General features: G+C 53.7%; 1 protein-coding gene across 9 annotated transcripts in view; it reads right to left on the bottom strand.

The window, feature by feature from the left end:
- LOC147113802 (B-cell receptor CD22-like) overlaps positions 1 to 11,665 on the bottom strand; it is a 69,290-nt gene extending 57,625 nt beyond the window's left edge. Inside the window, exons 1-4 of one of the 9 annotated variants that reach the window (XM_085995132.1) lie at positions 11,360 to 11,665; positions 10,722 to 10,881; positions 3,303 to 3,395; positions 672 to 1,034 (exon numbers count right to left, since the gene is read on the bottom strand). In XM_085995132.1, coding sequence (XP_085851258.1) covers positions 672 to 1,034; positions 3,303 to 3,395; positions 10,722 to 10,881; positions 11,360 to 11,416 — 673 coding nt within the window. In that variant the 5' untranslated portion in view covers positions 11,417 to 11,665. Of the gene's footprint in view, positions 1 to 671; positions 1,035 to 3,302; positions 3,422 to 9,473; positions 10,680 to 10,721; positions 10,882 to 11,146; positions 11,302 to 11,359 lie in introns of those variants that run through there. The other 8 variants (XM_085995133.1, XM_085995130.1, XM_085995135.1 and 5 more) reach the window with 8 other exon arrangements.
- Between the last annotated feature and the right edge of the window lie 1,030 nt (positions 11,666 to 12,695).

The following is a 12,695-nucleotide window of genomic DNA, read 5'->3' as shown; positions in this document are numbered from 1 at the left end:
CAACTCTCTACGTTGAATTTCATCTGCGATGTGTCTGCCCATTCCACCAGCCTATCTATGTCTTCTTGAAGTCTATTACAATCTTCCTCACTGATAACTACACTTCCAAGTTTTGTGTCATCTTCAAATTTCAAGATTGTCCCCAGTACACCCAAGTCCAAGTCCAAGTCCAAGTCATTAATATATACCAAAAACAGCAGTGGTCCTAGTATTGAACCCTGGGGAATGCCATTGTATACCTCCCTCCAGTCCGAAAGCCAGCCATTCACCACAACTCTGTTTTCTATCCTTTAGTCAATTTTATATCCGTGCTGTTACTGCCCTGTTTATCCCATGAGCTTCAATTTTGCTGACAAGCCTAATATGTTGTACTTTATCAAACACCATTTGAAAATCTATATACACAATATCGACTGCACTGCCCTCATCCACTCTCTCTGTTACCTCATCAAAAAACTCAATCAAGTTAGTCAAACACGATTTGCCTTTAACAAGTCCATGCTGGCTCTCCTTTATTAGTCCATGTTTGTCCAAGTGTCTGTTAATTTTCTCCTGGATTGTTTCTCAAAGCTTTCCCACCGCTGACATTAAATAGACTGGCCTGAAATTGCCAGGTTTATCTTTCTCCCTTTCTGACAAAATTCATACACAATATAAAAATTTCAGGTTACCATATACATGGACATTGATCCCATCTTCTCCCGACCAGTTGTTGCCTTGACCCAGTTCAAATCTGAAGTAGTAAATCCCAGTGTCCGCTTTGTGGATGTTGTCAATCTGGAGGGAGCAGTTTCTCTCGTTCAGATCTCCGATCAGCTGCACATCGGTTGACACTCTCTCCAAGTTCCTGCTGTTGTATATTTCAGCGGCCTGGTTGTTATTTGGAAAGGGAGAGTTCTTCAGCCACCTGGCAGTTACAGTGGAGGGGTCTCGCAGCGGGTCAGGGTACTGAAAGGAACAGTTCAATATCACGGACTCTCCTTCCCAAGCGAAAACAGAATTATCCACCGAGACGGACCACTGGCAGACTGACCCTGCAGGGATGGAACAGAGGAAGGTCACGACTTCTTAACATTTGCCTGTGATTCAGTCTGAATCTACCTGTTGTCCTGTAATGGGGCAATATCCAGTTATAAGGGCACAAGTCAGAGTCGGTGCTATGATGGATTTAAAGGCCTCCAAAGTCCCTGCAACATTGCTTTCCTTGAATCATTTTCTGCCCTGCCCTCCGGAAGGGGCTGACTCCAGCTTGGTATGATTCCATTGCCCTTCTGATACCTCAGCCCGCTGGTCATTGTTCATACATGAACCCAGGACAGTGAGTGTCAGTAGGCTGTTTGACCACGGGGAGGCACCCCACCTCATCTGCACCCAGCATTCACACAAAGTGAGGTCGTGAAAGGTGCTATATAAATGCAACTTCTTTCTTTCTTTACCCTGCGGATTGGTACTGAATCGGGGCAGTTGCCGTCCATGCCCATTATCTCACACAGTGCCCTTACCGCCAGGAGACAGAGGAAACTGTTGCCCATCAGGCTCTGAATCCAGATCCCATATGAACAACCAATCTTCTGACCCACCGCACCACCCAGATTAGCTTGCTATAATTGGCCCCGTCCATAAGGCAGTAAACTTAAACATGAAGCGATACTTAAGTAACTGATGACACTTTCCGATTAATAGTCAGGTAATCACAAACCAACACATACAAGCCTCACAGCGTCAGGGACCCGGGTTCGAATCCGGCCTCGGGTGACTGTCTGTGTGGAGTTTGCACATTCTCCCCGTGTTTGTGTGGGTTTCCTCCGGGTGCTCCGGTTTCCTCCCACAGTCCAAAAATGTGCGGGTTAGGTTGATTGGCTATGATAAATTGACCCTTAGTGTTAGGGGGATTAAATACGTGGGGTTACGAGGATAGGGTGGGATATGTGTTGGTGTTGGTGTAGGGGTTACGGGGATCGGGTGGGATATGTGTCGGTTCAGGCTCGATGGGCCGAAATGGCCTCTATCTGCACTGTGGGGTTTCTGTGATTTCTGTGATTTCTGTGAACTGAGTAAAATTAATTAACCGACATCTACAGTAAATTAACATTTATTTTCTTCCAACGTTCTCCCTGTAAGGAACTGATTCCGATCAGGGTACGGTTCCTCAGGCGGTAGCAGTCCTCCGACACTCTGCTCGAGTGGCCATTCTTTACTTGTGAGCTGAGCCCATGGGTTATTCCACCACAGAGGGCATTACAGTAATGTCCGATCTGGTCCTCATTTGATGTCCCACACACACTTGGACATTCCAGCAAGGGTCACTGGATGTTAATCAGGAGTACAGGGACTTGCTTTAGCATCCCGGATCCCACTGCAAGGCCCTGCCAAGAGACTTGGAAGGTGCACAGGCCATGCAAGTGGCCCAGATCATGAATTTTGGACGGACACCTCCCCTCACATGAGCCCAGCTTGGGCTAGTATGCGAAGAATGGCCAAGTAGATGAGGGTGACCATTACCTATAAGGTTGTAGCCCAGTAACAGTCAGGAGAGGAGAGGCAGAAAAAGACTAGCAATAAAGGAAAATATATAAGTTATGTGGAGAGACTGGAGAAGCTGGGATTTCTCTCCTTGGAGCAGAGAAGGTTAAGGGGAGATTTAATAGAGGTACTCAAAAGTGGTTTTGATAGAGTATCGTATCATAGAATAGAATCATTGAACCTTACAGCACAGAAAGAGGCCATTCGGTTCATCATGCCTTCTGCTGGCTCTTTGAAAGAGCTGTCCAATTAGTCCTACTCTCCCACTCCCCCGCACTTTCCCCATAGCCCTACAAATTTTTCACTTCAAGTATTTATCCAATTCCCTTTTGAAAGTTACTACTGAATCAGCTTCCACCACCCTTTCAGGCAGCGCATCCCAGATCATAATAACTCGAGAGTAAATATGAAGAAACTGCTTCCACTGGTGGATGGGCCGCTAACCAGAAGACGCCGATTTAAGATAATTGGCAAAAGAACCAGAGGGGATGATGAGATGAAATGCTTTAATGTAGCGAGTTATTCTGATCTGGAATGCACTGCCTGAACCCAGTGTGGTGGAAGCAGATTCAATAGTAACTTTCAAAAGAGCATTGAATATAAACTTGAAAAGTAAAAATTTGCAGGGCTATGGAGAAAGAGCAGTGGAGTGGGACGAATTGGATAGCTCCTTCAAAGAGCCGGCACAGGCACAATGGGCCGAATGGTCTCCTTCTGTGCTGTAATGTCTTATGATCTCTAAAGCTTAGACATAGTGATTGGTGGAATTGGATACTTACCCTGGATGAGACACACGGCTATAAGTGCCAGGGTGCAGTGTGATGTGCTCATTGTGTAGATCTCAGCCTCAATGGGACATGTACACACAGCAGCTGCGGACAATCAGACACATTGATACCTGCACAATAGACAATGGACCACAGTCAACAAAGAGATCATTTAAATCGTGTTTAGCAATGGATGTTGCGCGGACTCCCACATCTGTCAGACCAAACACTGAACTCTCATTGTACTCTCTGACTCTCACTCCTCTCCTTTGCAGGACTTGCAGTCATGGAACTGCAGGGCTGAAATAATAATCATTTTTCGAAAAAGAAATTTTACAAATTCGGATTTCGTGAAACAAAAAATGGCTCTGTGCTTTTTTACCATTACGTGCGGTTGAAATTCTCCACTCTCCCCCAGTTTTTGCTGTGGCTTACACAGGTTTGACTGCTTTAGTACCTCACCCCCGAGTGGCCACTCTTGATGCGTGGCAGGCAATTTGACTGTGGCGGGCATCGCAGCCGAGCCTGATCCCGCCCTCGTCTAATGCCAGCGCATAAACACTTTCCAGCAGTGGATAACTGGCTAGTGATCAGGGCAGCGACCCTCGTTCAAGGGACCGATTATAGTGTCCGAGCTGAGATCAGCCACTTCAACAGATGAAGGAGGTAACCGGAACCTTATGGGACTGTGTGGCTTAGGACTAACCGGTCGAAGCATTTACCTCGTGAGGCACAGTCGAATTAGCAGCTAATTATGCACAGGCGATCCTCAGGCCTGTCAACCTTAGGGAAACTTTAGATCAGATTAGAAGCCTATTTAAACACAAGGGTCGAAATCGGGCTATTCTTAGTGAGCATATCATTGTTTAAAGCAGTTCTATGAAAAGTCATCGACCTGAAATGTTAGCCATGTTTCTCTCTCCACAGATGCTGCCTGACCTGCTGAGTGTTACCATCTTTTTCTGTTTTTATGGCAGATTTCCAGCATCCGCAGTATTTTACTTTCGTTTAAAATACATAGGGCTAAAAATTCAGTTTGGGGCGCCAAGCTCGCCTGGGCGCCGGAATTACCGCTGCGCGCGGAGCCACTTGCGCCATCGGGATATTCAGTTTCAGCGCCCCAAATGGGAGCCGGCCGCTAAACAAGGCTTTAGGCGCCCCGCTTGGGGCGCTGAAACTGAATTTTGGCGCGCAAAGTGACGCAGCGCCACCCACTGCGGCACGGCAGGCTGCGGTACTGCAGGCCTTCCTCCCACTGTGAAGGGGGAGGTGCCTGCAACAGCGCGATCCCCGCTCGCGAGTGCCGGCAAATGAGCCCGGCACCAAGGAGAAGTGCCGGGCTCTCGGGAAACAGCCGGCAATGCCGCGGGGGGGGGGGGTGTAGGAGGCCGGGGACGGAGGTGCTGGCAGGCGGCCGCCGAAAAACCGGCCAGCCGCACCTCCACCTTAACTCACCCCACGACCGGCTCAGGTAGGCTCCGTGTACCGGTCGCTGTTTGCGGCCGGCGCGGAAGCGGCGGCCACGACCTAATATGGCGCTCGGGGCGGTAGCGGGGCGCTGCGCACACCGATGACGTCATCGGTGGCGGCGCAGCGCTACAGGCTAGCGCCGCCATTAGCGCCCCGCTAAATATCGCGGTGGTTGTGGCCAGCGGCGCGAAAGCCTCTGAGTGGCCTCTTTGGGCGCAAACTGGTGGCGCAAGCAACTGAATTTCTAGGCCATAGTCTAATGCCCGAGTTAAAATAATGGATAAAGTTGTTTTATATGAGCACACATTTAAACACATTTCTCCCCCGCCCCCATTCCAATCCCCCTCCCCCATAGCTTGCTCCAATCCCCGCCCCCTCCCCGCTCCAACCCCCCTCCCCATAGCCCACTCCAATCCCCCTCCCCATAGCCCACTCCAATCCCCCTCACCTGCTCCAACCCCCCTCACCCGCTCCAATCCCCCTCACCCGCTCCAATCCCCCTCACCCACTCCAATCCCCCTCCCCCATAGCTTGCTCCAATCCCCGCCCCCTCCCCGCTCCAACCCCCCTTCCCATAGCCTACTCCAATCCCCCTCACCCACTCCAATCCCCCTCACCCACTCCAATCCCCCTCACCCACTCCAATCCCCCTCACCCACTCCAATCCCCCTCCCCCATAGCTTGCTCCAATCCCCGCCCCCTCCCCGCTCCAAACCCCCTCCCCATAGCCTACTCCAATCCCCCTCACCCACTCCAATCCCCCTCACCCACTCCAATCCCCCTCACCCACTCCAATCCCCCTCACCCGCTCCAATCCCCCTCACCCGCTCCAATCCCCCTCACCCGCTCCAAGCCCCCTCCCCCGCTCCAATCCCCCTCACCCGCTCCAATCCCCCTCACCCGCTTCAAACCCCCTCACCCGCTCCAATCCCCCTCACCCGCTCCAATCCCCCTCACCCGCTCCAACCCCCCTCACCCGCTCCAACCCCCCTCACCCGCTCCAATCCCCCTCACCCGCTCCAATCCCCCTCACCCACTCCAACCCCCCTCAACCGCTCCAATCCCCCTCACCCACTCCAATCCCCCTCACCCGCTCCAATCCCCCTCACCCGCTCCAATCCCCCTCACCCGCTCCAATCCCCCTCACCCGCTTCAATCCCCCTCACCCGCTTCAATCCCCCTCCCCCATAGCCCGCTCCAATCCCCCTCCCCCACTCCAATCCCCCTCCCCGCTCCAATCCCCCGCCCCCATTCCAATCCCCCTCCCCCATTCCAATCCCCCTCCCCCATAGCTTGCTCCAATCCCTGTCCCCACCCCGCTCCAATCCGCCTCCCCATAGCCCGCTCCCATCCCCCTCCCCATAGCTCGCTCTAATCCCCCTCCCCGCTCCAATCCCCCTCCCCATAGCTCGCTCTAATCCCCCTCCCCGCTCCAATCCCCCTCCCCATAGCTCGCTCTAATCCCCCTCCCCATAGCTCGCTCTAACCCCCCTCCCCCATAGCCCGGTCCAATCCCCCTCCCCATAGCCCGCTCCAATTCCCCTCCCCTACTTCAATACCCCTCCCCGCTCCAATTCCCCTCCCCCGCTTCAATCCCCCTCCCCATAGCCTGCCCCAAACCCCCTCCCCGCTTCAATCCCTCTCCCCTGCTCCCATTCCAACCCCCTCCCCATAGCCCGCTCCAATCCCCCTCCACATAGCCCGCTCCAATTCCCCTTCTGCCGCTCCAATCCCCCTCCCATTAGTCTGCTCCAAACCTCCTCCCCCATAGCTCGCTCCAATCCCCCTCCACATAGCTCGCTCTAATCACCCTCGCCGCTCCAATCCCCCTCCCCATAGCTCGCTCTAATCCCCCTCCCCGCTCCAAACCCCCTCCCCCATAGCTCGCTCTAATCCCCCTCCCCATAGCTCGCTCTAACCCCCCTCCCCCATAGCCCGGTCCAATCCCCCTCCCCATAGCCCGCTCCAATTCCCCTCCCCTACTTCAATACCCCTCCCCGCTCCAATTCCCCTCCCCCGCTTCAATCCCCCTCCCCATAGCCTGCTCCAATCCCCCTCCCCGCTTCAATCCCTCTCCCCTGCTCCCATTCCAACCCCCTCCCCATAGCCCGCTCCAATCCCCCTCCACATAGCCGGCTCCAATTCCCCTTCTGCCGCTCCAATCCCCCTCCCATTAGTCCGCTCCAAACCTCCTCCCCCATAGCTCGCTCCAATCCCTCTCCCCGATTGCTCGCTCCAATCCCCCTCCACATAGCTCGCTCTAATCACCCTCGCCGCTCCAATCCCCCTCCCCATAGCTCGCTCTAATCCCCCTCCCCGCTCCAAACCCCCTCCCCCATAGCTCGCTCCAATCCCCCTCCCCATAGCTCGCTCTAAACCCCTCCCAATAGCTCGCTCTAATCCCCCTCCCCATAGCTCGCTCTAATCCCCCTCCCCGCTCCAATCCCCCTCCCCATAGCCCGCTCCAATACCTCTTCTCCCGCTACCATCCCCCTCCCCCAGAGCTCGCTCCCATCCCCCTCCCCCAGAGCTCGCTCCCATCCCCCTCCCCATAGCTCGCTCCAATCCCCCTCCCCCATAGCTCGCTCCAATCCCCCCCACTCCAATCCCCCTCCCCGCTCCAATCCCCCTCCCCCGCTTCAATCCCCCTCCTCCATAGCTCGCTCCAATCCCCCTCCCCCATAGCTCGCTCCAATCCCCCCCGCTCCAATCCCCCTCCCCCATAGCTCGCTCCAATCCCCCTCCCCCATAGCTCGCTCCAATCCCCCCCGCTCCAATCCCCCTCCCCCATAGCCCGCTCCAATCCCCCTCCCCATAGCTCGCTCCAATCCCCCTCCCCATAGCTCGCTCTAAACCCCTCCCAATAGCTCGCTCTAATCCCCCTCCCCATAGCTCGCTCTAATCCCCCTCCCCGCTCCAATCCCCCTCCCCATAGCCCGCTCCAATACCTCTTCTCCCGCTCCCATCCCCCTCCCCCAGAGCTCGCTCCCATCCCCCTCCCCCAGAGCTCGCTCCCATCCCCCTCCCCATAGCTCGCTCCAATCCCCCTCCCCATAGCTCGCTCCAATCCCCCCCACTCCAATCCCCCTCCCCGCTCCAAACCCCCTCCCCCGCTTCAAACCCCTCCTCCATAGCTCGCTCCAATCCCCCTCCCCCATAGCTCGCTCCAATCCCCCCCGCTCCAATCCCCCTCCCCCATAGCTCGCTCCAATCCCCCTCCCCCATAGCTCGCTCCAATCCCCCCTGCTCCAATCCCCCTCCCCCATAGCCCGCTCCCATCCCCCTCCCCATAGCTCGCTCTAATCCCCCTCCCCGCTCCAATCCCCCTCCCCATAGCTCGCTCTAATCCCCCTCCCCGCTCCAATCCCCCTCCCCATAGCTCGCTCTAATCCCCCTCCCCATAGCTCGCTCTAATCCCCCTCCCCGCTCCAATCCCCCTCCCCATAGCCCGCTCCAATACCTCTTCTCCCGCTCCCATCCCCCTCCCCCAGAGCTCGCTCCCATCCCCCTCCCCCATAGCTCGCTCCAATCCCCCCCCTCCAATCCCCCTCCCCGCTCCAATCCCCCTCCCCCGCTTCAATCCCCCTCCTCCATAGCTCGCTCCAATCCCCCTCCCCCATAGCTCGCTCCAATCCCCCCCGCTCCAATCCCCCTCCCCCATAGCTCGCTCCAATCCCCCTCCCCCATAGCTCGCTCCAATCCCCCCCGCTCCAATCCCCCTCCCCCATAGCCCGCTCCAATCCCCCTCCCCCATAGCTCGCTCCAATCCCCCCCGCTCCAATCCCCCCCGCTCCAATCCCCCTCCCCCATAGCTCGCTCCAATCCCCCTCCCCCATAGCTCGCTCCAATCCCCCCCGCTCCAATCCCCCTCCCCCATAGCTCGCTCCAATCCCTCTTCTCCCGCTCCCATCCCCCTCCCCATAGCTCGCTCCAATCCCCCTCCCCCATAGCTCGCTCCAATCCTCCTCCCCATAGCCCGCTCCAATCCCCCTCCCCCATAGCCCGCTCCAATCCCCCTCCCCCATAGCCCGCTCCAATCCTCCTCACCCATAGCTCGCTCCAATCCCCCTCCCCATAGCTCGCTCTAATCCCCCTCCCCACTCCAATCCCCCTCCCCATAGCCCACTCCAATCCCTCTTCTCCCGCTCCCATCCCCCTCCCCCATAGCCCGCTCCAATCCCCCTCCCCCATAGCTCGTTCCAATCCTCCTCCCCATAGCCCGCACCAAACCCCCTCCCCATAGCCTGATCCAATTCCCCTCCCCATAGCCCGCTCCAATCCCCCTCCCCCGCTCCAATCCCCCTCCACCATAGCCCGCTCCAATCCCCCTCCCCCATAGCCCGCTCCAATCCCCCTCCCCCATAGCTCGCTCCAATCCTCCTCCCCATAGCCCGCTCCAATCCCCCTCCCCCACTTCAATTCCCCTCCCCCTCCAATCCCCCTCCCCCATAGCCCACTCCAACCCCCTCCCCCAGAACCAGCTCCAATCCCCTCTCCCTCCCCCGCTCCAATCCCCCTCTCCCTCTCCAGCTCCAATCACCCTCCCATAGCCCACTCCAATCCTCCTCCCCATAACCCGCACCAATCCCCCTCCCCCTCCCCTGCTCCAACCCCCCTCCCCCTCCCCTGCTCCAATCCCCCTTCCCCATAACCTGCTCCAATCCACCTCCCCCTCCCCCTCCCCTGCTCCAATCCCCCTCCCCTGGGAATTACCTGAGGGTCACTGCTGGCAAGGCCTGGCGAGCTGCGTACAGGAATGTGATCAGCACTGGCAGCTCACGGCGAGTTTTGCTGATGACCCGAGGACCGATTTCCACCGATTATGAGGCCCCTCGGTTTGGGTGCAGGCTGGTCGCTCAGCGGCGAGTCTGGGCCTGACCAAAATCTACCCCATTCTTATTGAAGCTGTAGTTAGGACTGCTTTTGCCCCCTCGTAGTTTCCTCTATCTCTTACTGACTTCCACGGGTGCTGACTCCCCTCTGGTACCTGGCTCAAGTGGCCCTTCATGTGCCAGCCAAGGCTGCTGCCATCCTCACCCAATGTGCTTCCAACACATTGAATAGTATTCGTGAGCAGGAACCCTGCCTGGTATGGTCCGCTCCTTAGTCCAGGAGTGCCGAGGGCATTTGTAGTGCTCCAACTACTCAGCTAACTCAACACAAACCAAGGGTCAGACTTCAGGCTTTCTTCATCTGCATGGCTTGGCATCACACCCGTCATTGGAGGTGTCAGTCGTGGCTCAGTTGGTAGCACTCTCGCCTCTGAGTCAGAGGACTCAGAGCCCTACTCCAGTGTCCTGCTTGCATAATCTAGGCTGACACTTGAGTGCAGTACTGAGAGAGTGCTGCAACGTCAACTGCTGTCTTTATGATGAGATGTAAAAACCTCTTTTAGGCCCCTCAAGGTCTATCCTCTCAGGCCTAAAAGATCCTATAGCACTATTTCGAAGAAGAGCAGGGGAGTTCTCCCTGGTGTCCTGGCCAATATTTATCCCTCAATCAACAACATTAAAACAGATTTTCTGGTCATTATTATGTTTGTGGGACCTCGCTGTGCGCAAATTGGCTGTTGCGTTTCCTACATTACAAAAGTGACTACACTTCAAAAAAAAAGTACTTCAATGATTATAAAGCACATTGGGATGTCGAGGCACTATATAAATGCAAGCCTTTCTTTCTTTTACCCACTGACAACCTCAGATAAACTTAACATGACAACATACTGCTGCTGTGAACAGGCAGCATCTTTTGATGATCAAGAAGCAGCGCACCTCGAAAGAAATTACCTTGAAGCATAAAACCGGCTTGCAAAAAAGTCCAAATTGATGCTAAGTTTTCCCATCGCAAGAATCTGACTTACCCACGGGAAGCAGAATTACTAACATTCATGTTACATAAAAGACACAGCTTTCCTAAAAGCAAAAAAAAGACTGACTTGTAAAAACCCAAAATTATACTTACAGTTAGATCCTTGCTCCTTTGAAATGGTGCAAGGGAGGAGAAACCCGCTTTGTGTAAGAACAGAGCAGTGCCGGAGGGAAATGCCGCGAGCAAAGAGAGAAACTCTCATTCCAAGGCACAGGCACGAGGGGCCGAGTGGCCTCCTTCTGTGCTGTATGATCTGTGATTAAAACCTCAAAGGTCACAAAAGCTGAGTACTGTAATTCCTTTCATACATAAAAAAAATCAATGCAAACCAGAGCATAAAAATGGTAATTTTCCAAAAGGCTTTGAAATGGTAGTTCTGCGCAGCAAGTTGGCATTTTGTAATGTTAAACAAACAAGCAACACTCAACTTGTTGACATTTTCCCTTGTTCAATCATTGAATGTAATTTTTTTTCCACTCAGTGCTACCATTTAACAGAAATCATTAATTCGTTCTTACTTTTTCATCATTAAGATATGTTCGAACAAATTTCTTTCCCAGCTAACCAGACAATAAGAGACATCATTAACCCTTCCGACACCAATCACATGCTCCATTGTTGCCTAAAGGTTGTCACTCATCTAATTCGCCCTTTTCGAATTCCATTTTCTTTTAATTAAGAATTTTTTTTCAGCTTAACACAATGCAAAAAACAAACTGAGAATTTCCAACCTGCAGAGGATGCTTTGGAGACTGTCCACTTCTGCGGTGTAGGTTGCTGAGCACCATAAGGGATTGTTAGAGCTTTTGGGTGTGCATGGTACAATGCAGACAGAGTATCACACCACCAGCTCCGCACCACTCACAAAGAAAGGCTTCTGAAATGTGAGAAGAAGCCACAATAGAGGCACAGTTTGCATGATGGGCACACTCCAGCATGCAAGGGAGAGCGTGTCCGAGAGTGGGCCACTCTCAATCAACTGTTTGTACTGCCCATTGCAGACGCAGCCTCTATATGTTCAACACAATGCAGCCCCTGGTCTGAGCCAATCCTTCCCCCAGCTCCCGGTTTGTCCCTGACATCGCCTGCTCTGGTGAAGTCAGTCCTGTGGTTTGAAAATGGACCAGTTTTTGCTGAGTGCTCTAGCTGTTGGGTTTTTTCATTGTGCTCCCTCTTTGCTGTCTGATGCACTATCGCGCAAAGGCAACATCTACCCCTGTGTAACACGGATGATAGCTGATCGGCAGCCCGTTATACATCTCTCCCCATTTTTATTTTCACTGAAGTCAACGGGGATAAAAATCAGAAGAGATGTAAAACGGGCTGCCACTTCGCTATCCCCCCTTTTACACTATCGCACAAAGTCAAAATTACTGTGCCAGCCTCAGGCAATATGACGACAATTTTTTTTAAAAGATCCGCTTTGCACTGCTGTTAGAGAAGTGTTTAAAATTATGAAGGGATGGAACAAGGTAGGTAGATGTAAACTATTCACAGTCGTTGAGGGGTCAAGAACGAGGGGCCATAGATACAAGATTAAATGCACGAGATTGAGAACAGAGGGCAGGAGAAACTTCTTCACACAGAGAGTTGAAAGGCTGTGGGATTCACTTCCAGGGTCAGTGGTTGAGGCAGAAACTGTGTCAACATTCCCAATTAGATTGGACAGGTGATGAAGGAAAAGGACAAAAAAAGAGATAAGAGATCATGGTCGCTGGGTCAGAATCCTGGAATTCCCTCCCTCACAGCACTGTGGGAGCACTTTCACCACACGGACTGCAGCAGCTCAAGAAGGCTCACCACCACCTTCTCAAGGGCAATTAAGGATGGACAATAAATGCCAGCCTTGCCCACATCCAGGGAATGAATAAGGAACAAACTATTCTCGCTAAGGTGAAGTAATTAGTGTTTTTCTGTTAGCTGATTTAAAACACAGAATTTTAGGGGTTTTTATTAAAATGTTCTCTCCTCGTCTCCTGAAGGCACTGACTTTTACTGGGCTACGGGTCCATAAGCAACAACTGGTCTCTGGTCCCTCACCCCAAATTCCTGTTCCTCATGTGCAGG

This window comes from Somniosus microcephalus, chromosome 8 (genome assembly GCF_052327205.1).
Source record: "Somniosus microcephalus isolate GS21.2 chromosome 8, FLI_Smic_1.0, whole genome shotgun sequence".
NCBI classification, from domain to species: Eukaryota; Metazoa; Chordata; class Chondrichthyes; order Squaliformes; family Somniosidae; genus Somniosus; species Somniosus microcephalus.
This window is presented reverse-complemented; position numbering and strand designations above follow the sequence as displayed.